Raw genomic sequence first — 27,894 nt, forward strand, 5'->3', positions numbered from 1 at the left:
AGAGATGGCACTTCCCTGGTCCCAGCACCTGCAGCATGCTGCTGGCAGCCCAGCCCTCCCTGCAGTCCTGGCCATCATCACAGCTAGCCCTGTGGGCCTCCTAGCCAGCCACCCTTAGCTGTGGGATGCCAAGGAGCCACCCTGAGCAGTTCCCACTGCCGCAGGGCCTCCTGCAGCAGGGCTGGCCTTGCGTGCCTGCTTGCCGTGTGACTCACTGTGCACCTATGTGGGGCGGAGCTGCTGCTGGCATGCATGACTGGCAGCAGGGCTTAGCATGACACTGTATGGTATGGCCCAGGAGTCCACGGCATGGCCCAGTGCCAACCAGCACAACTCAGCTCAGACTGGTTCAACACCGCCCAGCCTAACCTGGCCTTCCATCTGCCCCAACCTGAGGAAGAATAATATACCTTTTCCCAGGGCTGCCATCCTGGTGCTGGGGCTGGATGTGGTGATCCTAATGGACACCACCAACCAGGAGATCCCGTCACCTCCCATCATGCCTGGTTGCAGCTGAGGAGCCTGCTAACACTTCACATCATGTCACCTCAGGGAGCTGGCATCCGTGTGCACCCCACTGAGTCCTTAGGAGGGTGCCTGCTTTCTGACCCAATCCCAGACCCAGGAGGACAAGGACAGCTTTTGCAGGTCCTGGTTCTCACCGTGCCACATTGTGCTGTCAGAGCACATGCGGTATGATCTGGGTTGTTCTGCCCAAGCAAGGCATATAAACCAGAGTAGAGTTTCCACCAGTCCTGGCCCAGTGCTGGTGAAGGAGTATTTTGTCTCCTTGTGCCTCTATTATGAACAATTCCCTACCCACAACATGCTGCTGTGGGGCTGGGCTGAACCAAGGGCTCTGCACCACTTCTTTCTCAGAGTAATGCTTATGCTGGTAGTTTGTGGAGCAGAGGGGGAGGAGAGGAAATGCAATCCTTGGCCAGTTTGAGCCTTGGGGGAGAGGCTGAAACAGCACTTTGCCCAGCTGTGATGCTGAGACACAGCAGAAGAACAGAAAACAGGAGAAGAGCACAAAGAGCAGATTCAAGAGAAGAGAGACGAACTCCTTGCTAAGCAAGGTTACCCCAAGTTGCACACAGGGTCAGGAGCAGCGGTGCTGCCTGAGGGAAGGGCAACCAGGACACTCAAAGCCAGACAAAGCATAGCTGTGCCACTGTACACACAAGAGAAAGCTCCAGCTCTGGCCAGGACCTGTCAGAGCTGCCTTCTCCCTGTCCCCACCTCCAGGGAGTAAAGGACACACAAGCTCAGAGCACACTTGGGCTGAGCTGAAGTGATTCTACACTGCTGAGGGCTCCCAGAAGAACCACTTGCAAACAGCTGGTGCTGCCCACCCATCCCAGCTGGTACAGGTGGAAGGAGGCCATGTGCTACCATACTCTGGTGTGCTGGAGGGGAGCACTGCATCACAGTATCAGCCAAAAGGCTGGTGCACTGCTAACCCTTGCATTGCAAGCTCCTTAGCTGACTCTCATGGGGTTTGAGATAGCTCTGGTGTAACTTCTTCCCATGGGCTGTCTGTGTCTTGCCTCTTGTTCTTGGGTGTAATTTCCTGCAAATACCTGCACAATTTCCTTGTTATTTTCTCTTCAAGCTTTCCTTTGTAGTGATGCCTATGGGGAATTTGGCAGCAGGTAATGTGCCTCTCATTTTGTTCCTACTGTTGTTTGTGTCCGTGCTCAGGTGTCACCTCTTCTTTGTCTTTCGATTGCAGGCTACCAGGGAGTGCCTTTTGCCCTGTGTTCACCCTGCACCAAGCTTGTGGAGGAGCATGCTGGTCCCACACACAAACCTGAACTCTGAGGCAGCCAGGTAGCAGGGATGCAGCTTGCTTCGACTCAGAACAGGGCTGTGGTGCATGAGGCGTCAAATACATCTGTGCCTGAGCAAGGTGAGGTGCAACCAGGCTGGCTGGGGTCACCAGTCCATCATCCTCACAGGGGCCTACACAGAATCACAGAATCGGTAAGGTTGGAAGGGACCTCTAGAGATCATCTAGTCCAACAAACCTGCTCAAGCAGGGTCACCTAGAGAATGTTAGTCAGGATCACATCCAGGCAAGCCTTGAATATCTCCAGAGAAGGAGACTCCACAACCTCTCTGGGCAAGCTGTTCCCATGCTCTGTCACCCTCACAGGAAAGAAATTCCTCCTCATATTCAGGCGGAACTTCCTATGGTTCATTTTGTGCCTGTTGCCTCTTGTCCTGTCACTAAGCATTGCTGGAGTCTGGCCCCATCCCCTTGACGCCCTCCCTCCAGGTATTTATAGACATTGGTAAGATCCCTTCTCAGTCTTCTCTTCTCCAGGCTGAAGAGGCCCAGCTCTCGCAGCTGTTCCTCATAGGGCAGGTGCTCCAGCCCTCTGATCATCCTTGTAGCCCTACTGTGGACTCTCTGCAGCAGCTCGATGTCACTTGTAGTGGGGAGCCCAGAACTGGACACAGTACTCAAGATGTGGCCTCACCAGGGCTGAGTAGAGCAGCAGGATTATCTCCCTTGACCTGCTGGCAACACTCTTGCTAATGCACCCCACGATACCATTGGCCTTCTTGGCCAAAAGGGCACATTGCTTACTCATAGTCAACTCGCTGTCCACCAGCACTCCCAGGTCCTTCTGTGCAGAGCTGCTTTCCAACAGGTCAGCTCCCAGCCTGTACTGGTGCAGGCACACCTCACTTCCCCACACCTCACTTCCCCACTACTGCAACAGGCGAAGGGGAAGAAAAGAAGCAATCAGTTGTGACTGCCCTTCCCCAGAGCAGAACTGGAAGGGCTGAATCTTCGGTCAGTTGAGTCTATAAAGTGCTTTGAGCTCCAGGGCCAGAAATGGTGAATAAAACAGTAAAAGACTGTCCCCTTCCCCGCAGCCCTAGGAGACTCCACAGGGCACCAGGCACCGCTCCAGCAAGCTGGAGGCAGAGCAGCCCTCAGAAGACACTGCACACACATGTAGTGACTCCGCTTAGCCAAAGAGGCCGGAGTGCCAACTGGCTGGAAAACACCCATGCTTCAGCCTATGTTTAACAGCAGCAGCGAACAGCCTGAGTCCATCTAGCTGCTGCGTGCCCAGGGTGTGCTGGTGGGCTTAGAAGAGTGCTCAGCTACAGGGAGCATCACACAGCAGAGAGCACTTCCAGCTTTGCTGTACTCCAGGGGCCTGGCATCCTTCACAAAGCCTTCAGCTGCCCATCCACCTTCACCAAGCTAGGAAATACATCCAGTCAGGAACCTATCATGAGCTGCCATGTGCACTGCTGCTGAGATTTGCCCTGTGTGCAGAGATGGTACTGAGGCGGGTAGCGAGGGGCTGAGGAAAAGCACCAAGACCCATCTGGCTGTGCTGCTAACACACCACACAAACCCCCATTCTTCCCCCTGAACCACACATGCTCCTGCATTCTAGCTGCAGCCAACATCTCTCCTCTCAGGTCCCAACTCCACCCCGTTCCACAAAGACAGACCACAAGAACAACAGCTTCTTTTTTTTTTCCTTTTTTCTTTTGTACACAAATATATACAGGGTATTATACACATCTCTACACAGACAGTGCCAATCAGAACACAGGTCTCCGTGGGAAGAGCCTGGCCACCACCTCGACAGCCACAGAGGCAGCCCTGGGGCTGCAACTGTGCGTACAGAGCCTGGAGCCATCCCAGCCAGCCTGCCATGTGGGGGTGGGGAGAGAAGGGTGCTAGATGGGTTCGGAAATATGGAAGCAGGATCAACATCCTCCCCGCTCCAGCCTGGGACCATGCTGGGAGCTCTCATCGCACATGCTGATTTCATTTCTAGCCTGTCCCAGGAGGGGATGGGTGACAATCAACATGCCTTTCCACACCCTGCACCCTTTTCAGCCCCAGTGCGGCTGCTCGGGGCCAGCCTCCCCTCTCCCTGCCTCCAAAACTCATGTCTCCTCCCCTCTGCCCCCTAGTTCCCCCGGGCCTGGAATTCCTATTAGAGAGGTGTATGGAAAAGACAGCTACATCCTTCCCAGAGCCATGTGACATGGGATAAGCCCTGTACCTGCTCTGTGCCTCAGGATCCCCTCCTCTGGCAGGGGAAAGGGGGAGAAAAGAAGCAATCAGTTGTGACTGCCCTTCCCCAGAGCAGAACTGGAAGGGCTGAATCTTCGGTCAGTTGAGTCTATAAAGTGCTTTGAGCTCCAGGGCCAGAAATGGTGAATAAAACAGTAAAAGACTGTCCCCTTCCCCGCAGCCCTAGGAGACCCCACAGGGCACCAGGCACCGCTCCAGCAAGCTGGAGGCAGAGCAGCCCTCAGAAGACAGGCAAACATCAGCAATGAGCACCAAACAAGGTGGTGGCAGAGGATTCAGGGAAATAAATACAGTTCAATAGCAGGGAAATTTATTTTCCTTTACATTTTACACAAGGGGAGAGGAGGAAGCAACTGAGGGCAACTGATCCTGACCAAAAACATCCTCACAAGAACCTTCAAATAGGGTCAAGTCTCCCTGCGTGCACCAGGGTCTTCAGTCTACGTCTCCTACCTGCAGGTCTTGGGCCTGCCCCTGGCCCAGGGCCCCTCTCACATCCCTCCTGTCCCCTCCTTGCCTTTGGGACATGCCCATCACCAGGGAGGGCAGCAAGGGCAGAGACTGGAAAAGAATGACTTCCCCCTCTCGGGTTGGGTGAGGCCAGGTGAGCCTATGTCCAGCCCACAGAGGTGAAGCTTATAAATATAGCCAGCACAGGCCCATGAGGCCCTTGCCCTCATGAAAATGGTGGGCTTACTGGGAGAGGGCTCCTTCCCTCTCTGACCTCCTACTGCATTGAGCAGAGACTTGCAGGTGGCAGGGAAGGCAGCAGCCCAGTGTCAACCACGCAATGCCAACTCTGCATGTGCCAAGGGCTCTGTGGTCCAGGCCCATTCTCCCCTCTCCATAGCACCCAGGAGACCCCCCACAACCCAGTCCTCCCTGTGCCCAGTGTGGCTGGGCAGACACAGGGCAGCACAGGGGGCTGGGTAGGAGGCAGGGGTCAGGTTGATTTTTGTTTGAAAGGGGAGCAAAAATGTGCAAAAAAATGCTACTTAAAAGGATGTGGCATACCTCCAGCTGTGAGCCTTGGGAGGGGCAAGGGGCATCACCTTGGAGAGAAGCTGCCTATGCCTCCTCCTAGCTGTGAAAAATGCCCTCAGCACCTCTCACCCTGCATGGGGCTGCCCAACCACTCAGCACATTGCTCTAGCCTTGCTTTTGGTGGGTGACACCAATTCCCCACCTAGGGCTAAGGGATGCAGGGATAGGTGCAGGGCATGGCCAGATGCTGAGCAATGGCCCACGTGGCCATGGAGAGAAGAGATGACAGCTCTGCAGACACAACAGCTCCCTAGTGACCCAAAGCCACCCCCCTTCCCCAGCTCTTCACTAATGGAGACTGCCAATATGTTGGTTAAAGCTTTGTTTGTTGCTTGCCTGTAAATCTAATAAGTTATTAGTGTTCCTGTTTCTCATCAGGAGGATGGAGGACAGAGGGGCCTTCCCTAGAGTCCCAAGGGTGCCTGAAGGTTCCCCTTACCCCCAATGTTCAACCCGTCCCCACAAAGCACCCAATTTTCCTGCTCTCTTGGGTCCTCCTGGTTCACCAAAGAAGCTCAGCAGGGGTCAAAGTCACCTTCCTTCCCAGCCCCTGGGGTTCTGTGGTCTGAATATGTGTTAAAAGAAGGTGGCTAGTAATGAGCATGTCCCTTGCAGCTGCCCAGCCAAGCGCCTGAAGGAGCAGTGGCAGAGGTGGTGGGGCAGAGAAATGGAGAGCCTCAATGCCCCTGCCCTCACTGAAGGTAGTGGCCCTGGGGGTGGGCAACAGCAGCATCTGGCACCCTCCCTGCCTGCTCGCTTCATTCAATTTTTCTCTGTCTCAGTGTTCAGCAGCCTGCCTGGTGCCTGGGACTCTTTCTCCTCCCTCCTTTTGAGGTCCCTACTGGTGGATCTCATTCTCTATCAGGCTGTCCTCACACGACTGGAAATCTGTGTCGTTCATGCCATCTGCGTTGATGAGCTCTTCATCCTGGGACCCCTGCTCTTCGGACTCGGTTGCTTCGCCCTCCGGTGAGGAGTCCTGCAGCACTTGGGCGATGTACTTCTGCTAGGGCCACACAAAACAAGGGTGTGGGTTGGGGCAGGGAGAGCAGAAACACAAGTGAGCTCCAGGAGCTTCTCACAGCCCCTGGGGGATTCAGGGCAGCAAAGCACAGGGGGCTGAAGCACCATGTAAGCTGAAAAGGCAAGAAATGGTTCCCTCAGACTGCACAGGAGACCTAGGGGATGGGGAAGGTCATGCTGTGAAAAAACCTATTACATATGCACGTCAAAGCCTAGCTCTCCCTAGAGAGCAGGAGGCTCCACTTCGAGCTATTCAGGGATTAAATTCAGAGATTAGTCAAAGTACTGCATTGAGCCCACAGATACACATGCTTGCGTTGAGCTACCCAGAAAAGGAACTCTCCCTCCTCCTTTGTTCAGGACTCCTGGGCACAGAGAAGAGACCGGGTGGATGCAGGAGCTGCAATACAAACTCTCTGCCTTAGCACTCTGGGCCTAACAGCAGAACAGAGAGAAGGGTGCAGCTGCAGCCTATCATGGGCAGCAGTGTCCAGCCAGGAGATCTCCCCTACAATGCTCAGCTGGGGAGCATTAAGGAGCCCAGCAGCTCCTCAAGCACCCCTTTCTCTGCAAAGACCTCAGTCACAGCTAAAAAAAAAAAAAAAAAAAAGAAAAGAAAAGAAAAAAAACTTACTGTGGTAGAAAGTATCTGGAATAGAGCAAGCAAGCAAAGAAGAAGTTCAGAAGACTGAACCTGGGATCTCAAAATTAGGCAGGGGGAATCTCCTAAGGCTTTGAGCAGAAAAAGCATTTTCTTTGCTTTCAATATAATTCCTACAGAGATCCCTTTGCATTGGCCTGAGGGCCAGCACTGTGGGTGAAAGCCTTTGTCCATCAGGAAAGGCTATCACCCACAGTGCGTCAGAGATGCAGAACAAGAAAGGAGACTTGGATGGTCTGAATTTACTGTGCTGGCTGAGAGAGAGGCAGAAAGTGATCACACAGCATCTGGGGAATGGAGGAAAAGGGTGTGGGGTGGGCAGAGGGAGGATTAAAATTCATCACCCATCTTAGGTGAGTGGCATGAGGCCCAATACTTGCCTTCCACCCTCATCAGGAGGCTTTGGGTGCTGCTTGATAAAGGCCGAGAGTGAGGCACTTGGACAAGAAAGAAAACATACAGGGGTACCTCCTCCCTCCTAAACCTGGGTAAGGAGTGTGCCAGGGCATAGAGGTGTGGACAACAACTTACTGTGGATTTGGGAGCTGGCAGGTTGGTGGCAGGTCTCCCATTCTGCCTGCTTTCTATAGCATCCACCTCTGTGTGGTCAATCTGTGGTAAAGGAAAGATCAAGAGAATGCCAGGGCAACACACACATTTGCTGTCTTATTGTCCCCAAGCTTGCTGCAGGAGCCACACTCCATTAAGGGCTAGAGCTCTGCATAAAGTATAGGAGGAGCATCCCATGGCACAGACACAGTCTAGCTCTAGACTGCTTGGAAAACTTTCCCCTCAGGGAACGTGGAGTTCCAAAGGCTCTGCCGGTGACCAAGCTCACAGGGCAAGGCTGGTGCCCCCCCAAAGCTTCTGCTGTCTGACTACTAAGTTGTGCTCCCACAGGAAGGGCTCCACACTCCCCTAACCCAGCACCGAGCCTCACCTTGTAGTTGTGAGCACTGAGATACTTGAAGTGCCCAAAGCAAACATGACAAAGGCAGATCACAATGGTGATCACAAGGACCACAAAGGTGAACATGGAAGTCGGGGCCAGGAACCCTGGGACAAGACAAAAGAAAAAGAAAAAAATCACAATGTCACAGCAGCTCTGGCTGTGTTCTATCCAGGCAACTGCCAGGAGCATGGCTCGGCAAGACTTGGCCATGGCCAGTTGGTCTGTAACTGGGTGTTGAAAGAGGCCAAAAGCAAGGCACTTTGGCAGGGGCAAGCTTCCCACAAGTTCCCCTGGCATTTACCTGTGCGCATGGTGGAGAAGAAGAGAAGCCAGAAGAGGCAGAGGATAGGGGCTGCAACAACCTGGTTCACGGCCCCCGAATGGATTTTCTTGTCCAGCTTGGCAGGCAGGTAGGCATAATACAGGTTGTACCGGTCTACCAAGTGCTTAAGCAGCATATACATGAGCCCTGAGAGATATCAGCAGAGAAGGGAAACAAAGTCTTTCCTAATGCCTCTAACCTACCAGTAATATCTTTCCCCACTCCATCCTGTTCCCCTCCAGAGCTCTCCCTGCTATCCTCCAATACAGGGATGTGGAGGGGCATTGCTTACCAAAGGGGACAATGATGGGACAGGTGATGCTATACGTCATGACCACAGTGAAGACACACATCATCCAGGCATAAGCGGCCCCAAACTGAAACTCATAAGCCTGGTGCTGCAGGAAAGAGCAGAGGCCTGTCAGCACAGCCCCAGAAGCCAAGCAAGGGTGCTAAATGACACCCCTCTGTCTGCACATTACACCCACATTACATAACAGCATTTGGTAGGCCAAGGTGTGCGGGTGCCCCAACAGAGCACTTTCAGCCCCAAATAGAAGCCATAATCCTGTCCCCCCAGCCCCCCTACATACTCGCTTGACATTTCGCCGTTCAGCAGCTGAGCGGGCCAGGCATAGGCGTATCATATACATGAGCAAGCCAGGGATGCGCAGCAGGTCCATGGCATTCCCAATGAAGGCAGAGGCGATGACATAGTTCACAAAAAAGGCCCCGTTATCTGGCAGAAACACACACCTGAGGAGAAGAGAGTGAGAAAAGGCTACAGGAGGTATTCCCTCTACCACAAGGCTGTGTAAGGGATGGGCCAGAAGCCCCAGGTGCAGGAGGCAAGGCCATGTGGACCTTTGGATGTCAGCAAGGATTCCCCATTACAACAGGGGCCCTTCTCTCCTCCTCCACTTACTCAAATCGTACCGCAGCTTCAGCTAGGAACTTCTTGTCAAATAACCAGCGGAAAAATACATCCAAGCTGTGGGGAAACAGCAGAGGGGAAGAAAAAAGGGAAAAATAATTGAAAGAGTTCAATGTGAGCAGAGAGGTTTGTAGACAAGGACATGTGAACGTGCCCCTGCACCTTGACCACTCTGTAGAACTAACTACAGTGCTAACAGGCAGGTCTACATAGCCAGACATACAGTCAGGACAGGGTGTCATCTCATAGGGCCCACCAGCTGTGGTCTTCCTCTCTCTAGTGTTAGTAAAGAGTAAAGTCTTTAGTGCATGTAAACCCTACTGGCAAAAGCCACATCCTGTTGAGATGCACACTGCAGGGGACAGTATACCAGTTTTCGTTTTCACTCTCTCCTGTTCCCAAGTATGCAGCATGGAAGGTGTATTGTTTTATGTTACTACTTTACAGAGGAGCTTTAATAAAACAGGAACCAGCTTTTTCTTGCTTTAGCAAGTATAAAAGCTCAAGTGAAGTGATGGTTATTACTTCTTTTAAACAACATAGTTTAAAACAGTAATTCAGTACAAAACAGAAAGTTGTGATATTATACAGACATACACACGCAAACAAATGGAAGGTGCTCTAAAAAGACCTGAATTTTTAACCATAATCCTTATTGTTCTCTTGGGACTGTCACTGGCACTTGGGTAAGCTGAACATCAGGAAAAACAAGACAACCCAAAAAAGGATGTAAAATTTCCCATTCTTATATGCGCTTTTCTCTCATTGCCCTGATCCTGTCAGTAAAATATTTTCCTTTCTCCATGCAAAGAACAACAGGTGATTGACTCTATAGCAAAAACTAGTACAAGGTACCCTCAAGTACAGACATTAAAATACTTATGAGAGAAGCAAATCCTATTTCCCTTGATTCTAGATCTTGCAAATAAAACCGTGTGGTCCTCTGACACCTTCAGGGCAGAGTACCAAGCTCTGAGTGCAACAGCACCATGATTTTGTGCTCAGAAGGCAATCCCATTTGTTTAAAGACATGGTACCCATTTAAAATGCAAACCCTCAGAGCATTCACTTGCCTAGATCATAAGATCATATCAACAAGACATTTTTAATCTACCTGGGAAACTTTGTTGCAGTCACTCACTGAGATGGAGAATTATTTTTCTGTCTCTTATCAGAAGCCTCAGTTTAGTGGGTGTAGATCTCCTGCACCACAATGCCCAAGTAATTCCCTACTGCAGTGAATAGCCCCCGCCAGTTTTCCTTTCTTCTTAGTCATGCTGTTCCCCACTTTGCCACTGTTCTGTGCCTAGAGCCCATGCTGATGGCTGACAGCTGATGCAACACTGTTTGTCAACGTATTATGATAGGTCCCAAAGAAAAAACTGGGGTATCCAGGATAAGCATTTCTGCACCCTACAGGTGATTCCACCCTCCCCACCCAAGTAGTACAACCTACTCAGTTCTGGCTCAAATGAAGAATTCACTAGTTTTGCACAAAATTGTGAGTGCAGATTCAACATAGAAGTAGAGAACATCTCCTTCATCAGCAGATCTCAAACAGACCTTTTACATACATCCATAGAGCATGCCAAGTTTTTGGGTGTTATTAGCAACACCAAGGCACATGTGAAGAGAGCTGCAGGAGGTGTAGTGATGGCCTTATCTGACCTATATGCAAACGGTTGCTACTCGTGATTCAACAAGTTCATTACAACCCAACTGTGTGTGATCTAGCCTCGTCCATTAACCAGAATTAAATGACACCTCCCAAAGGGGACAGTGGCCAGCACTCACGGAGCAGGAAAACAGAGGTGCATCTCAGCCCTCCACACATTCCAGGTCTCTGCACTTGCTTTGCTTTCCCTCTACACCTACCTGCTCAGGCCCAGTGAAGGCAGCAGTAAAACCATGAAGATGAGGAAGGTATAACATTTGTGCATGGTTGTCCTATTCTCTCCAGACCTGAGGGCAGAGAAGAGGCAATTAACCCTTCAGTCACTCCATTATTCCCAGAAGCAGTACCTCAGTCACCAAGAGTCATGGCAGATGCATGCCCCCAAGCAGACCAGAGGTGGGAGAGTGAGCCCACGTCTCCCCCTGCGCATATCCTGCCTGGCCACAGAGGGAGGAAGAGGCTATCACGGAAGAGGTGACAAGAGATACAGCAGAGGCAAAGAGGAGACAAGCTTGTGTCTACTCAGGAAGCCTTCCCTTTCTGGGGCGAGGGGGGGGGGGAAACAGACAAATGAGAGGGCCCAGAGGCAACAGTGAGAGAGAAAGATGAAGACAAGGGACAGGGTAAGCATTTTATAGAGCCAGGGAACGAGTGGATGATGTGTTGAGAAGACACTGGCTTCATTCAGTAATCTGCAGCTATCAGAGGTGCCAGCAGAAAAAGGCCTACAATATTTCATGTGGTGGAACCAGGGACATAGGCAGTGTGGAAAAGGGCAGAACTGCCTAGCAGCCTTTAGTTGCATCTCACCCCACAGCCTGGGAAGGCCTGTTTAAGTATGTCTTATGCTTAAGTGTGGATAGACAAATATTGGAGACTGTTTAACCAGAAGGTACCTATAAAGGTGATCTATTCTAGGAGAGATTCAGCTCTCCCATTTCCAACAGTATGGGCAAGCTCCTCAGCCAAACTTCCCTGAGCATAGCCCACATCCGTCCCAAGCAGTCTGTTTTAGGCATCTAGCATCCTTCTCATCAGAAAGCTCTTCTGAGTGTCAAATCCCAATCTCACACTGCCCATTACTGACACTGATAAGTATTTCCCCCTTTCTCTCTGATGTGTCTGAGGTTTATTCTTGAGTCTCAGTTCCTCCACCTTTTCCACACGGGCTCTACCAGCCCTTGCATCATCCTCATTTGCTCTTTGGGGGACTCTCTGCAATCAGTCCTCATGTCTCTTGACCTGCATCCCTCAGAGCTGGTGGCATCTCCCAACCAAAGTCTTTGCAACACAGAGCAGAAGAGAAAGCTCATATCAAACATGCAAATGTGTTTGCTAGTGCTTTGCACTTCAAATACATTCTCTATTGACAGAAGCCATAACAGCTAAGACAACTTTTCCTTGGAAAAGCTATGACTTACACATGGGTACAGGCATGCTACATCTTCCCACTCACCTTAGCCAAGGCTTCTCTTGCTGCTGGTATTTCTCTCAGTGACCAGCCCCAAGTTCTCCCATATTTCTCCCACTGCTTGCAGACCTACACCAAGTTTAGCTCAAACAACCATGCCATAGAACAATATATGGCCAGGGACTGGTAGGGCAGTTGTTTGACAGATGCTAAAGTGTACAAGAAGTGTCACATAACATCATGTCTTGGAGTGGGAAACAGAAGTTCAAGCAAGAGGAGCCAGCCAGAACCCTTGCTTCTGTGAGAAGTGTCAAGTGCCCAGGTAGCATGCTGGTATGGCTAAGAACAGGCACTGGCTGTGCTTACCTGGTCCAGTGCGCTTCGAAGAAGGCAGAGTAATACACAATGGTGGGCAGCAGAGCAGAGAAGCACCACAGCAGCAGGGTGGGGAAAAACTGAGTGATGATGGGGTTCTGCAATGAGGCAGAGAACAGACTGCGCATTACACATGATGCAGCAGCTCTCAGGTGAGTCAGAGATGATCTGCGATGAAGCTAGTGCTGAGTGCCCAGCACCACAGCTGCCACAGCCCCCTGGCCCGGCTCAGCACCTCCTCCCAGAGGCTGAAGAGGGCACAGCAGGGCATACCAGCCCCTCTCCTGGAGCTTCCCTCCCTTGCTGTCAGGTTGACAGTCTCTCTTACTGCCCCCTTGGCTGCAGTAGCTGCTGTGCCTTGGGGTGATTTCACTACTACCCATGGTCCTGCATCCCTCTCCTAAGGCCTTACATTAAGGTACTCCACAGGCTTTGTGACATTGAACTTGTCCATAGTGGTGATGATGATAGCAGGTGTGGTGAGGAAGAAGAGAAGGATGAAGAGGACCACGTTGATAACCAGGCAGCGGATCCACCAGATGAAGCCCCGGATTGAGAGGTGTTCCCTGGGCAAGAGACGGCATCAGAATGGCCACACAGGGAGAATGGCAACTCCAGAGCCCCACATCTGCAACACTAGTCCAGACTGCATAACAGACATTGGGGCACCAGACCCAGGCTTTCCCCCAACCCTGTGTCAGACCAGACCCTCTAGCTCAGCCAAGATGGGCTTCAGTAAATCATTTAGTTACCAGAGAAGCAGAAGGGGAGGGACACACGGAGAGTGCACCCCTTTCCCCATCCTTGGGGCCTGCTAACCCCTGCAGAAGTGCTCACCAGTAGATGTTCTGTGGGTCAGGGGCATAGCTGACTGTCCAGTTGGAGACATGGAGGGACTCACTGCAGGAGGAGGCCCGGGGTTCCCCACGGCATGCACAGCCCTGGCACTTGCAAGCATTGAAGTCTTTGAGGATTCTGGAGAAGAAGGAAAAGAGAGAGAGATGCTGACAAAGAGGGCTGGCATGGAAAAGCCAAGGAGGAGTGGTTTGGTGTGGGCATTACTCTGATTTAAGAGGAGAGCTGGGAGAGGTCACCTTCCTGGGAAAGACAGGCCCCTCTGCACTCACATGGCCGTAATAGTTTCATTGTGAAAGGTGACAAAGGCCATCCCCAGAGGCTTCTCGTTCACCTTCTCCTTCTCCCGCTTGTAGTCATCTTTGAGTTTCTCCTCCAGCTTAGTGTAGTACTCAATGGCTTCCACCTGGGCAGGGCAACAGAGGTTACAGCAGAGACCTCACATCCCTGACCCCTTCATGCCATGACAACAGCACTGTAAGGAGACGATCTGCAGCCAAGACAACCTAGACCAGCTTGCAGGACAGCAGCTTTGTTAGCTCTGCATCTGAGTGTTAGGAAGGAGCAAACAGAACAGTGGCATGGAGGATGGGAAGCTGTTTGCAGCTGGGCGAACTCTGTCTTTGCCACAGTAATAGGGAAAAGGAAAAAAAGAGCTAATTTTCCTTAAACAGAGCCCAAGCTGCCAAGAGGAGCCAAGGAGGCTGCAACATGCTCCTATCCCAGGACTGCTTCTGTATACAGTGGCTGTCAGGAAACAAGAGTACTAGAAGTCAACATGGGCAGCAGAGAGACAGTTTCCTGCACCCAACACCCTGCAAGCCCCTCTGTCCAACACCTCATGATTGTGCCACACCTCCTCACAGCCCCTGATGACACAGCAGCACAGGTGACCACAGGGCTTGGGGTTGATCATGGATGGGGTGTTCTCCTTGCTCTGCAGATTAGTGAAGTAGATTCTCCCACGCTCAGCTTTCTTCCTGCAACAGGAGAGGGGGGAAAGGAAGAAAGAACATGGCTCAGAAAAGCCTCTGTGGCATCAAATTCAAGGACCAGCCTCTGAGAAGGGCTCACTCATCACCTCAGGCACATCCTAGCCCTGTCTCTGCAGCTTCCCCTCACTCCTGCCCCACAGCCCACCCTCTCTCCCCATGCCAGGAGTTACCTTTCTGCATCAAGGAACATCAGCCTGGCCACGTCATAGCAGGGACGAGCCTCCAGAACAGTGCAGTTGGCATAGGCCTCCCTACAAACAGGAAATACCAGCCTATCACAGGTGGCACCAAAATCTGCATCTCAAGGAAATCTCATGTGTCCAGGACTTCCGCCTGCCTTGGGCCAAGTGTCAGGGAGCACAGTAAAAGCTTGCCAGGGACAGGATAACTGCCTGCAGTCTCTGCCCTTTACAAGGGAAGCAGTGTGTACAGGAAACACTGTATCCTCTGTGCTCTGACATGGGAGGTCTCTTCAGATTTTTGCCCTGGGAGGAATTGGGGCTATCCATGTTATTTCCAAGAATATGGGAGAAGGGATTAGAGAAAGGACAGAACACATCGGCTGGAGCAGGCAGGAGAGAAAGGGATGGAGAATTTTTTTTTAAAAACTTAAACTATAGTTGTGACAGCAAGGCACCCCTCCAACCCCACATCTCCTCTTCGGCTTCTTTTGCCAGAGGCCTTAGGGTCAGAAAGAGGCAGAAGAGTTCCCAAAGGGTTCAAATCATTTCTCCTTTCTCTAGGATGCTTCTAAAACTCCTTACAGTGTGTTTACTGAGGTCCTGATGGAAGAGGAATTTTATTTTTCTCTTTCTTTCTTTTTCTTTCTTTCTTTTTTTCTTTCTTTTTTTTTTTTGCTTAAAAAGTTGTATATTTTTTGTCAAACACAAGATCAAGGCAAAAAAGCAGCACAATATCCCACAGACACTTTCTGAGCGTCTCTGAACCTCTTTCTCATTCCTGAACTTGACCACATCTTGTGATGTACCATCACCACTAATTTCCGTGCTAACCCACTATGGCTCTGCAAAGAGAAAGCTCCCAAGCTATAAGGTAAATCTCAAGGTTCAAACCAAAGACATTTCACATTTACTGTATTTTTTTTGTAGAAGTGTAATTTAAGATTCCCAAAACAAAAGTGCTCACTGATTTTGACCAGATTTCTGCTCTGAATGTATTATTGCCATCTCAAGTAACAGTAGGACTACCCAAGGAAAAATATCCTGGTTTTAGGATAGACTTTAATTAGGCATACAGGGAAACTCACTCAAAATGCTTCTTGATCTTCTCTGGCTCAGCATATTTTGAGATCCCGTTGATGAAAAGAGTTCGCTTCACCTGGAATGATGATGGGGAGGGAGGAAAAAAAAATAAAGAAAAAGGGAGAAAGAGAGGGCTGGCAGATGTGGGTGGTGCAAAAGACCAGACTGCAGTAGAACAGCAAGGCCCAAGCCTCAATCAGAAAGGCAATCAAAAAGGGCAGCTAGCTGTTGATATCCCATACCCTGACACGCAGCCCTACCACCCAGTCAATCTGCTACACTCTACACTGCAGCGGTTTGAACAGAAATGGAGGCAGTAACCCTTAAGCAGTAAGGAAGGCAGAGACAACTGGGGAGAGCCCAAAGCCCATGTAGCAGCTGGAGCAAGTCCTGGCGAAGGTATGAGGTCCACACATGTTTAACCCAGCACAGGCCTCTGATTTCCCCACTGGAAGTCAAGATTACAGCTCTGGAAAACAACCTCCTCTGAGGTTCCTCCAAACAGAACCCAAGAAACAGCCAAAAGGAGCAAGCCCCAAGCTACTGTAGGGAGAGGGGTGCTCAGTATCCTCTTTGAGGCCACCCAGCTGGACAAGAAGGCATGGGAAGCAGCACCTTGAACAGTGGCCAGATTTTGCTCACCAAATCATCCTCTTTGTAGCGCATCTTGGAGGTGTGTCGGCGCATGCTGTACACCGTCAGCAGCAGGTACAGGAAGGCGAAAGACGTGTGCAGCCACAGCAGGTTATTCCTGTCACAAGAGAGACTATACTTAAAGGCCAACACAAGGCTGTCACTACGAGTCTGCATATGGCTGGCCAGGCCCCTCAGAGTTCCACTGAAGGCCCTGGGGCCATGGGCAGCGTAACTGGCATGGCATCTACATGCCCTGCAAACAACTTCCAAGGGCTCAATCTGCAAACAGGAACCAGATACACAGCAGGAACAGCTGCCTCAGGGTGAGGGCAGCAACACAATCTTTGAGGAACTGAGGTGTTATAACAAGTATGCATCTGCAAAATATACCCTGGGGACCTGAAATATCCCATCCCATCCCTGCCCACACATACCCAGAATTCAGGTTGGCAATAGTTGTCCTCCCAAAGCTGTAGGCGTTGTTTTCTGGGAACAGAGAGGCAGACACAGGTACATTCAGTTATATCAGGAGGCTGTGGCACAGAGCACCCAGCAGGTTGGGGTGTGGCAGGAAGCTCACCTGTGAAACACCCCAAAAAACAAGTCACCCAGCATGACCTTTTGAATGCTCCATCTCACAACACAGTATAAGAATTGGGGTTTGTCTAGTCCCATCCTGCCCTACTACTACTCCTTAGTGGTCTGGGCCATGGTGTTGAAAGCAGCTCCCCTCAGCCCAGCCAGAAGACCTCAGCTCTCACCTAGCAAGTCCCCTGAGAAGTTGACAGGTAACACAATGCCCACAGAGAGGACGCCCACAGCCACCAGCAGCCCGATGATGTGCCTCTGGAAGGAGAGGTAATGTACTGCATCGCCCCCACACTTGTCCCGGATCTCATCATCCCTGTCAGGTAGAGAAAGGCAGTCAGGCAATCCTTTAGGTTCTCCTGAGTGCTGGAAAAAAACTTTAGGTGATGGCTGCACAGTTTCAATCACTAGACCACAATGAGTCCCAGGACAGTGCCCTGCAGAGCTGTGGCAGAGCCCCTGGTAGGGATCCCAGCATCTGGCCTTAAACTAGCCCAGGCAGAAACCTGACCACACAACATTTACTGCAACTCAATCCACCATGCTCCCTGCCCTCCTCCACCAGGGAAGGGCAGCCAGACCCACACAAACCACACCTAACATGCTGCTCCTGCTGGGCCTTACATCCCCTACTGAGATACTGGATTGCTGACACAGTCCCACCATGCTCTGAAGCCAGAAGTTCTTAGAAGACTACTCTTGAGCATCAGTCTGGAGGGGTCTCCCTGCATCCTCCAGTCTAACCTTTATTGCCATGGGCCCTCCTTGGACAACAGCATCCCTAGAAGAAGTCCCAGGCAGGGCAGATCTCTGTAAAGCTGTGGGCAGTATTTTTGAGAGTCAAGAGATGAGACTGAGGCAGAGCAGGCCTCATTTGAATGCTCATCTGTCACAGACTTACTGTGACACCTTTATATTGACCCTAGGATTCCTCATTTGTGAGGTGGGCCACTAGGCCCATCTTTGCTTGTCCTCTCCATACGGGCTGCGAGTTCTTCAGAGAAGGAGCTGCAGCAAGAGCAGTGACTTCATGCAGCTGTTCTGCATTAGGTGTCACAACTCCGTGCACTTGCTTTTCTTCTTCCCCATGCAGGTCCCGGGACACTTACTTTATCCTGAAGATGGCTGTCAGCCAGGAGCAGAAACCCTGTGCAGAAAGAGGACAGGAGGATCTCACATCACTTTTGTGCTCCCTTATTGCTATTCCCTCCTTTAGAGGCTAAGGGGACCAGGCTGGTCTCCTTGCACTGCCACAGACCCTGGCTCAGGACAAGAATGGGACAGACCACAATCACCATGGAGCATAGGGCCATAGACAAGCCCATGAGAAGGAGTTCTCTCAACATGCTGTCCCAAGGGACGTGATACAGGCTGAGCTTTGTCACCAGGTTGCACACTGACTACTAGTAGCTCAACTTCCTGGGCAAACTCACAGGCTCTTACTTAGGATAGCAGCTCTCCACAGGCTAGGGAGACTCAGAAAATTCACCTTACAGGTACTTCAGCCATTGCCCTGGGAAGGAGAAGCACAGCAAGGACTGAGGAGGCAGAGGAAATCAAACTAGTGCTCCTCAGTGTACACTCAGGGAAGGAACTTCTCCTGGGAAGTTCACCTCCTCCATTCATTGCACCCCATTTTTCTATTGAACTGCACCTCCCCCCTACTCTTAGAGAAGAAAGCAGCAGTGGCATTTTGCAGTGACACAGGAGGAAGAACCAGGCATCTTTCTCCTGATGACTATGGGTTGCAGCTAAGATTAAAGGTTGGATGGGATCTCCAATGAACTACAGGGATGTATAAACTACTGATTAAAGCACCTGACCAAAAGTCACATGCTTCCCATGTCTCCTTGAGCTCTACACCATGCTCAAGGTATTAGACCTAAAGCTCTACGACAGCGAAACAGCACTGTCTCTGAAGAGTGCTTAGTTCACACAAACTGTGAGCTCCTAGCCACTCAAAGGCAAGGTGTTTGATTCTGCTGCTTGCTGCTACTCACATTGTCCCGTTGGTCGAAGTCCACAGAGCTAGAGACGGAGGTGAGGCGCTCATAGCGGTCATGGTTGTCAGAGTGTAGAGCGGAGGCCACGCTAAAATGACAAGCAGAGGACTAAAAGATGAGAGGAGGCAGGTTGGCCAGGAATCAAGAGCACCCAGAAGATCAGAGGTAATTCAGGTGAATTTGCCCCAGGTGAGATGGAGAGAGGAGTCTCAAAGAACAGAGTAAAGCAGTAAGCAGAGAGCCCCTCCTCAGATGGTGCTGCACTGACCAGCATCCAGAGCCTGCTCACAAACACAAGACTCAGCTGTGCCAGCCTTTGTGGGCTCAGATATGGATGCTTCTCCTTCAGCAACCTTCCTGCCTCTCTCAGAGGCACCACTTTACAAAATAGCCCCTACGAGGGGGGCCTGGCAGTGGCTGCCACAGAGGAGAGATTAAGTCTGTTTAGTGCAGAGTTTAGAAAAAGAAGAGGAGATTTGAAGGAGTGCATACCACAGCATGGGGTGGATGTTCAGATGGGGGCTCCTGTTTTCCCTTTGCAGTGCAACTATAAAGATGAGTCCAGAGCTGGAGGCCTGCAAGGCTCTCTGCTAGTGAGTATTACTGAGGTTGAGAGGCAAAAAACACAGCCCAGAGTCACAGGGGAGCTGGAGCAGAGTGGCATGAAGCATAGCTACATGCGCCAGCCAGGATTCCCACGTGGGAGGCTCCCCCACAGCCCATTGCCCACTAGGTGCTGTCCTAGAGGGCAACAGCCTACTGGCCCAAGGGGGATCTCTTCTCCAGCTGTCTCTTTCCAGGGTAGAGAGCAGGACCTACTGACTAGGTATTTTTAAGCGTCTGCACGCAAAGCCATAGCTGTTTTAGGATAATTTGCTTCCATCTATTGCAATTAAAGGATATGATACAGCATCAGCAATCTCTTGTCCTGAAGCATGCTTTACCCTGCAGCAAGAGGGTTCAGACAAAGGAAGGATTTGGTTTAGCTCAGTTGGTTAGAGCATGGTGCTAATAATGCCAAGGTCATGGGTTCGAATGCCAAGGTCGCGGGTTCGATTCCCATACGGGCCACTCGTTCGGGGGTTTCTCCAAAGGTCCCTTCCAACCTTACCAATTCTATGATTCTAAGGAGATCCCTCTCCAACTTGCTGCCCCGCTGTGTGGCCGCGAGGCGGCAGCCCCAGCACTTCAGAGAGGCCATGGCACCCGCCTGCTGGAAGGCGGCTGGGATAGCCAGTTCTCTGCAGTACACGCTTGCCCTAGGAAAGAGGAGGAGTTGGGAGTCTGGCAGACCATGTTCTTGCTCTACCAGTCCTCCCTGCATTTAGCACTTCAGTACAGGAGAAACTCAAGAAAAGGAGAAATCCAGCAGAGCCATTATTGCCTTTGCTCCCCGAAGCCAAGCTCAGCTCAGCTTCCTCCATAGCCTGACCTGGGTCTGTTGGCTGGAAATCTCTAGAGCAGGAGTGGCGGAGGCAGATACAAGTGAATGGTTGCAGGGTGAAAGGCAGGAAGAAAGAGAGGTGAATATCCCAGACTGCTCTACTCCACACACAGGCAGGGACCTAGAAATACTTGCAGCAGCAGAAACATCCAAGACAGACAATAGCCCTCATTATGAATAGAGGTGGAAGTGAGCTGGCAAAGGAAGCATGGAAATAGTTCAGTTAAACAGCACTTGTAAAATAGCAACAGCAGGCTGGGATCTTGGAGGTGCAAGAGATATGGTTGATCTAAACGATAGAAGCAAAGAAAAACAGATGAAAATATGGTCTCCCTGTAACTCAAGAAGGATTAGATGGACAAGAACCTAGAGAAGAAATAGCTGTGAGGCAAACACCAGATATGAGATGGATGACACTGCAAAGGAAAACAAGCAAAGATTCTCATGTCCCTGCCAAAGGGAAGGGAATGGTCATGCTGCCTTGAAGAGCAGAGCAGCACCTGCTGAGCCCCTAGCTGGAAGCAAGACAGAGAGGGGAAAGGAGATTAGCTGAAGGTCATGGGACTACAGGAGAGCAGATTAGACAGCCAGCATGCAGCCTTGTGACTGCACAGGCTAACACACTGCTCCACTGGAGGGATGGAGCGAGCATCATAGGGGCTCCTGGGTCTTCAGCCCTCTAAAATTCCAGAGGCTTTGCAGCTGGTACACAGAGCACCACAACATGCTTTTGTCTCCTTGGTACCAGAAACCTGAGAGCAGAGCAGTACTGGATGAGATACCTGAGAAGAGTGCCACATTATTAGATCATGCTAACTAAGCACAATAAAGAAAATAATTAGGAAGGAATTGTAGTGCTAGAAAGATAGAAGGGTGCTCATCCATCCCTAGGATAGAATACTCAAGGGGAAGCTCCCAGGGGGCATCTGCAGTCTGGTCAGAGGCTTTTTAAAGTAAAGCACTAACAAAGTGAGAAGAGGCATTGTTGCCCCAGGCCCTAAACCTGAGAGGACTTGGGTGGGATTCATGAGGCCTCCTTCATGCCCATAGTCCAAGTGTGGTGCTGGCACTACTAGCAAAGGAGAACTAGATCCAAGGCATTGCCAATCTCAAGCCAAGGGAATCACAGGCTATGGGGGAGGGCAGGCTGCCATGACAGCCATGGTGACAGGTTGCCACGCAGACTGTAGAGAGGGTTTGCTGCAGTGCAGGAGATGGCCATGTTGATGGCAAGCCCCGCAAGGCTCTGCAGTCACTGCCCTTAGGTATGGAGGTAGGTTACTACAATCTCCCAGTGCAGACTGAATCACCAAATAAGGGGGCTGATGGCTACCTCAAGCCCTGACAAGGACAAAGGCACCTACCAGCTCTCAAGCAAATGGATGCCGCAGAGAATGATGCCCTCACCTGCTAAGAGCTGCACATTCAAGAGCTAGGTTGCTTTCATGCGTCCCTAGCTCACCATTTTATGCCTGCACAGAGGAATAGGTATGATGGGAAGATGCTGTCAGCCTTGGAGGAGCATAGATCAGGCCAAGATTTCCTCTGAGCTTCACAAACATTGGAAGCTTACAGTTAGCAAAACCAGCCGTGCTCCACCACTAGGTTTGGCAGTCAGCAGGGAGTTTCAGCAAGCCCAGATGACGCAGGGGAACAGGAAGGAATGGTGCCTTGGAGAGAGAACAGCACCATCATAGGGATGATGGAGGTGTTATTCCACAAAAGCTGTGTCCTAGACCTCAGGGCAGGAGCAGAACAGCTCTGCTACCTCCGCCTTACTCCTCCAACTACACATTAGCATAAAGAGCTGCCAGAACACCCCTAAAGCAGGGCCAACCACTACTGAAACATTCAAAGCATGAGCAAGGGGTCCCTTGTGTTATATACAAACCCTCAGCTACTATCAGCTTTGTTTTCACAACTCCAATGGCTCGACTTTGGGGGCAAGGAGCTGCCACAAAAATAGGAGCATTTCCGTATCCTCTAGAGACAGTAGCACCTGGGCTGCTCCTTTACAAGTGATAGGTAGAAATGACAGTAAGACTGCAGTATACTGCCCCAGCCTCAGCTGCTCCCTTCCACCTACTCTGAGTGACCATTTCAGGCCCTGCACCACTAGCCGATCATCTCCTCTGCAGTGTTTACCACTTGGCCAGGTGGCAGGGCATTAGAGAAGGTCATTGTTTAGATATAAAGCAGCAAGAAAGATGAAAAAGTAAGGAGGGAGGGCCTGTGACAGTGCTGAGCTAGCAGCCAGCTGCTGTCTCCATGGATGCCCCACAGGCAATGCCAAACCAAGGTGCCAGATGATGCTCTCAGCCATGCTAAGGCAGGAAGTTTGCTTCTGTGGAAGCATCTGAGATGGACAGAGAAGGAACAGACACTGTCTTGGCATGCTGCCAACCTGAGGTGGGTGGTAAGTGACAAGGGCCAACACTTGCTCTGTTCCTGGCAACCTCACAGAGGTGAGGGGAAGAAAAAGCTTAGAACTCTGCCAGACCCTCTCCATGTACATGCCTGCCATGCAGCTGGCTTGGGAGCAACCCTCATCAGTCACTGGCACGAAGGAAGGGACAAGCAAAAAAGGGCTGTTCTTCTGCCTGGGCGACCTGACCACACTGCATCAAAGCAAGCAGGTTTATTTACAGTTGCCTAATCGCAAAGTGGGAGAGCCAGACACTGGCACCACTGCTGGGGCTAGGAGCTCATCACCACTGCTACAGGCAGGGAGTGGAAAAACAGGGCACACCCAGCTGTGTAAGTGGCTGACACAAAGGGGAAGGAAAGAGGATAGAAGAGCATGAATCCATTGGGAGACATAAATCCAAGCCCTGAACTCCCAACCAGTTTAGATTAGTTCAAAAGCACGAGAGAACTGCAAAAGAAAAGGGGGGGGGGGAAAGAGAGAGAGAGAGAGAGAGAGAGAAGCAGCAAGACCCTGAAAAAACGACATACTATTCCCGCTCCTCTCGCTCCGTCTGCCAGTGTCGGCGCCTGAGGGTACAGAAACAGAAAAGGAGAGGTTACAAATATGTGAAGAGGTGAGCAGGGGCCAGGGTTTCCTCTGTCCCAGGGGACTTGCACCCGACAGGACTCCACATCATCCTGAGGAAGAGAAACCTGCTGACAGTTAGGCCAGAGTAGAAAACCAAAGGGGAAACCTCCTTCCAGAGCTATCCTGAGCTGCTGACACCCCCAAAGTCCCCTGCTGGCCCACAGTCTGCATAAGCAGGCAGTGCTCTTTGCCGTGAGCTCAAGCGAAGCCAGCTTTGTTGGGAAGGCAGCCCAGGTCCACACCATAGCCATACTGGGGAGCTCCTGAGGGAGCAGGCCAGGCCAGACAACCTGCAGATACTGCCCTCCAGCTCCCAGCAGCCATCTAAGCTCCATTTTTACCCCTCTCCTCCTATCTCAAGGTAGCCAACATGGGTCATGGGACAAAACCTCTGCATCCTAAAACACTCATCCTGCCCTGCAGACAGGCCAAGTAGCAGGAATACCCAGGGCCTGGGAGCCTCAATTGCAGGAACTCCTATCTGTGATCCTGGACCTGGTGTCAGAGCATCAATGGTGCTATGGTCCTTACTGTAACCATGCTGCCCTCCTCCCTGTGCTCACCAGCTGCCCCTAGCTAAACAGCAGGCATCCTTCTGCCTTTCCGCCTAAGGCCCAAGTCTCTCCCTGGCAGAGGCTTCTCATTCCCTTGCACCCAAGGCATTCAAGCATCAGCTACAAGAAGGAGCCAGTCCTCTCTCTGCCCTGAAGGCCAGAGCAGCACACACCAGGCTTCAGGGCACTGTGATATACAAACACTAGCAGAGAGACAAGAGTCCATCCTTTGGTCTTAGATAACACTTACCATGCAGTTCAGGCCTTTGCCAGCCTTCCCTGTCAGCAGGTCACAATGCAAGTTCAGGGATAGAGCTCTGCTCTCAGACCCTAAAAATTTCTCACCCAACAACTATCAGCCAGATCTTCCCCACCAATGCCTAGGTCAGGATAGCTTAATCCTGAGAATCAGCTATGCTCTCCCCAGTGAAACTTCATCTGCCTATTCCCTCCTCTTGCTCCTCCTTTTCCCAAAGGCCCTTGCTTTGCTGATTTCCCTAGCTGAGGCAGGAAAGGAGAGGCAGAGCAGCCATAGCAATATTATGTATCCAACTCAAGAGAGTTCCTTGTTCAGTGCTGGAAAGGAACAATCTTACTCCACTGCTGTGCAAGGAGTGCCCAGAGGCAGCTTGTTTGAATCAGTATCACCAAGGGACCCGGAACAGGCCAGAGCTCAGCCCCATCCAAGCCCTCAGGCGTGATGAGCTCATGGAGCTGACCAAGAGGAAGGCACAAAAACCACAGCCTGCCTTAAGCCACAGTTTGCCTCCAGCACACGACAAAGCACAGCACACACAGCAAACCATCCCCAGAGCTTGTAGTAACAGAGCGAGGCAGACTATCTGCACAAATCCTCTTGCTTAATCAAGAGAGTCCCTTGTTCAGCACTGGAAGAAAATAACTTTTGTCTTCCCATTGCTAATAACAAGAATAGCAAGGCACGTTCTTGAAAGGCTTCCCACACATTTCACACCACCATGGAACTACCATCCACAAAGGTCTCTGACTTTTGCCAAAAGATAGAGTAGCTTACAACACAGTATGCAGGAAGGATGTATACACCAGACTAACTCTTCAGTGCTCGACATTTGAACTAAACATTCACTAGCCCAAAAACAGATACACAGCTCTCTGGTTCCTTCACCTGCCTGCTTCACCACAGGGTTAGCTAGCTTCCTGACAAACATGTCCAGTAACTACACACACACACACACTCATCACTAAAGAAACGTAAAAATTGCTAGATGTGTCCCCTTCCATTGTCCCTTGCTCTGTCCCTCTAGCCACAGAGCAGTCTATGAGGGACTAGACTCCTATGCTCAGCACAAACTTTTCACCACAGGCAAGGATAAGGGTGGGCTTGCAGTTTATTTGCTCTTCTGTGCCATTCACCCAGGAAAAAATGCCTGGTAGCCCACACCTCGTTTGGGACTCTGCTTTTACTCTGGGCACTTGCAGTCTTTTCAGCCACTACTGCCATTGGTGCAGGTTGTTGCTCCAGCCTCCCTGTGCTCACACATCAAGCTCACAGGGCTGGCCAGGCATCTAAGCCATCCCTGCTTTCTGCCTTTCCTGCCTCAGCTTTGTGAGCAAGTACCACCACACCTGGAAACACAGCCTACTGCTTTCAAGTGCTCTCAACAAGAGCTACATCCAGCAACACCACAAAGACACTTTGAGGCTTAACAAAGGCTTTATTGCAGCAGCCCTTGCCTTTCCTGTGACCTCTTTCCCTCTTTCTCCCTCTTCCCCTCCATTCTCTGCTCGTCCTTGGGCCATTTTAGCCTCTGCAGGGCAGAAGCTGTTGTGCCCTGCAAACCCCCCTGCACACCTCTGTCACTGTGTGAACTGTAAGTAGTACATTGCAGCTTTAGCTCTTGCAGCCAGCTTCACCCCTCACAGTGAGGATGCTGTAATGAAAAGCTGGTAAGAAGATATTTTTTGTGTTCCAGGAGTTCAAGTGATACAACTGGCATGACTGTCTCTCCTCTCCAGCTCCTCCAGCATATGCAAGGGGGTTCATCCATCCTGCTCCTGACCAAGGAAGGGTACCACTGGTGCTTCATTTACCCTTCTGCCCCTCTCCCAAGCTTACCTGTCAGCATCAGTCACCAGGGCTAGACGTCCATAGTCCCAAGCAACTTTACGTAGAATTGAAAAGACAAACAACAGTGCCTGGAAGACAGTGAATACAGAGTTATGAGACAGACATTGCCCAGTTCTGTCCTCGTTGTGTGTGCTGAGTCATTGGAATAGCGGGGAAGGATGGAACAGGGCTCCTCTGCTAACAGCAAGTGAAGGCTGTGACACAGCAGGAGTTCCCCGTGGCTGTTAAAATCTGAACGTTTAGATAGCTGAAAAAGGAGGTGGGTATGGGAGACAGAGGTCCAGGTCACCATACACAATGGCTAAGTCTTCAGGATCAACAAGCAGGCCTACCATAAACCTCAGGTCCCAAGGAGGTGAGATTATGGCTACAATGTCTGTGCTCCTGCAGGTTCTAAGGAGGAATCTGCAAAATTTTCATGTAGGTAAAGCTGCAGGGAGCAGCTTTCACCCCATAAACTAGAATTCTGGGATGTAGGACTGACCTAATCCAATCCATGACCTCAGAAAGTTAGTTCACCACTCCTTTCTGTGGGCTGTGTGCAGCAGCACTGGAGTAAAGTCAAAGCCCAGAGTGGCTAAGGCACATGGTCAGGGCCACAGGGCCAGTCAGCAATAAAGTCAGGAATAGAGTCTGGGACCCCCTGACTGTAACCACTAGACCACAATCCTTCCTTCACAGTTATTGCCTTGTGAGCCAAGTACATAACTCAGATCTCCCTCTGCCCACACCTGCCTCCTTTCCTCTAGCATGGAAGGAATGGTAGTGGAAAAGGCACTGAAGCAGTGGTAGGGAGACTTACAAGAAAGCACATGAAGTCAAGGGCTAAGACAGTGGGTACCCCGCCAAAGGGCAGTCCCTGCAGCACAGTGCTGCGGATGCGGGCACTGTAGCAGTAATCCTTGGTGCTGTTGTTGCAGGTGGAGGCTTTGCAGGTGGCCCCTGCTGAGCCCAGGGTGGCAATCACGTAGGGAAGCATTTCTACAACTTCATCGTCTTCCCTGGGGAACAGAGAGAAAGGCTGGGTTAGATGCATATCAGCTGCATGGGGCTGTAGTTTGGTTATAGTTTGGAGATACCAGCACAGCAGATCGAGGGACCAACCTAACCCATGATATTCAGGCTCTCCTGTGCAGCAGGATCTCACTGGTTACCTGCATTCAGTAACAAGTCTCTCTCTGAAGAAGCCTGCTGAGGCTGGGAGGTGTTCAAAGAGCCCATGCATGTTTCAGTAGCTGGACTCATTATGCAGAGTCCCAAACCTCTCCTCTGCTTGCTCTCTCACCCCTTAGCTGTGCCCCTTTCTCATGAATTCCTCCTCTTCCTGAGAGCTTGGTGTCTCAAGTCTTTTTTTCCCTTGGCAGCAAGAACATTTAGTCACAGGAAAGAAAGAATAGGTGAGGGGGGGGTGTTAAGTCACGGCTGGATGATGAAAATAAACTGCTGTGGGACAGTTGCTGCATCATGATCCCACAATTTTCTTTGCCTGGCTATGTGCCATTAGCATTATTAGGCTGAATCACCATGCTCTGCTCATTGCAGGCCTCAGCCCCAGCCTCCTAGAGCCACCATGAGAAGCTGGTCCCACCCCCTGCCTGTTTTCTTCCCTCTCTCCTTCTTGCATGCATTCAGATGCAACAACATAGAGGGCAAAGAGGTGCTTAGGATCTACTACACAGTCAGACAAGAGTAGGATCTACTATACAGCCAGACAAAAATTTTATTCTGGCACTGTCCCCAAAATGGTACAAGGTACCCAGCCAGGCTGCAATCAGTACAATCACTTCACAGCTTAGGAATAGGGAGTTTTTCCTTCTGAGCAGAGCAGCTCCATGTGAAACAGAGGAGATCATGCTAGAAATGATCAAACGTAAATCAAGTGCCACTGGGATGGTCTAGAAAGGACAAGCCAGCAGCAAA

The 27,894-nt window shown here is 51.0% G+C and overlaps 1 protein-coding gene across 4 annotated transcripts in view; it reads right to left on the minus strand.

Moving 5' to 3' along the window:
* Positions 1-3,514: 3,514 nt before the first annotated feature.
* TMEM63B (transmembrane protein 63B) overlaps positions 3,515-27,894 on the minus strand; it is a 59,768-nt gene continuing 35,388 nt past the window's right edge. For 2 of the 4 annotated variants that reach the window (XM_062572004.1, XM_062572001.1), the window contains exons 2-24: positions 26,777-26,975; positions 25,963-26,042; positions 23,214-23,252; positions 18,812-18,902; positions 17,921-17,958; positions 16,985-17,127; positions 16,658-16,709; positions 16,230-16,338; positions 15,593-15,663; positions 14,496-14,576; positions 14,187-14,310; positions 13,603-13,736; positions 13,313-13,450; positions 12,888-13,041; positions 12,467-12,573; positions 10,890-10,976; positions 9,006-9,071; positions 8,674-8,836; positions 8,373-8,478; positions 8,060-8,227; positions 7,747-7,862; positions 7,338-7,418; positions 3,515-6,128 (exon numbers count right to left, since the gene is read on the minus strand). In XM_062572004.1, the coding sequence (XP_062427988.1) occupies positions 5,961-6,128; positions 7,338-7,418; positions 7,747-7,862; positions 8,060-8,227; positions 8,373-8,478; positions 8,674-8,836; positions 9,006-9,071; positions 10,890-10,976; positions 12,467-12,573; positions 12,888-13,041; positions 13,313-13,450; positions 13,603-13,736; positions 14,187-14,310; positions 14,496-14,576; positions 15,593-15,663; positions 16,230-16,338; positions 16,658-16,709; positions 16,985-17,127; positions 17,921-17,958; positions 18,812-18,902; positions 23,214-23,252; positions 25,963-26,042; positions 26,777-26,953 (2,493 nt within the window). In that variant the 5' untranslated portion in view covers positions 26,954-26,975 and the 3' untranslated portion in view covers positions 3,515-5,960. The remainder of the gene's footprint in view (positions 6,129-7,337; positions 7,419-7,746; positions 7,863-8,059; positions 8,228-8,372; positions 8,479-8,673; positions 8,837-9,005; positions 9,072-10,889; positions 10,977-12,466; positions 12,574-12,887; positions 13,042-13,312; positions 13,451-13,602; positions 13,737-14,186; positions 14,311-14,495; positions 14,577-15,592; positions 15,664-16,229; positions 16,339-16,657; positions 16,710-16,984; positions 17,128-17,920; positions 17,959-18,811; positions 18,903-23,213; positions 23,253-25,962; positions 26,043-26,776; positions 26,976-27,894) is intronic. The other 2 variants (XM_062572002.1, XM_062572005.1) reach the window with 2 other exon arrangements.

Source organism: Rhea pennata, chromosome 3, assembly GCF_028389875.1.
Source record: "Rhea pennata isolate bPtePen1 chromosome 3, bPtePen1.pri, whole genome shotgun sequence".
Lineage (NCBI taxonomy): Eukaryota > Metazoa > Chordata > Aves > Rheiformes > Rheidae > Rhea > Rhea pennata.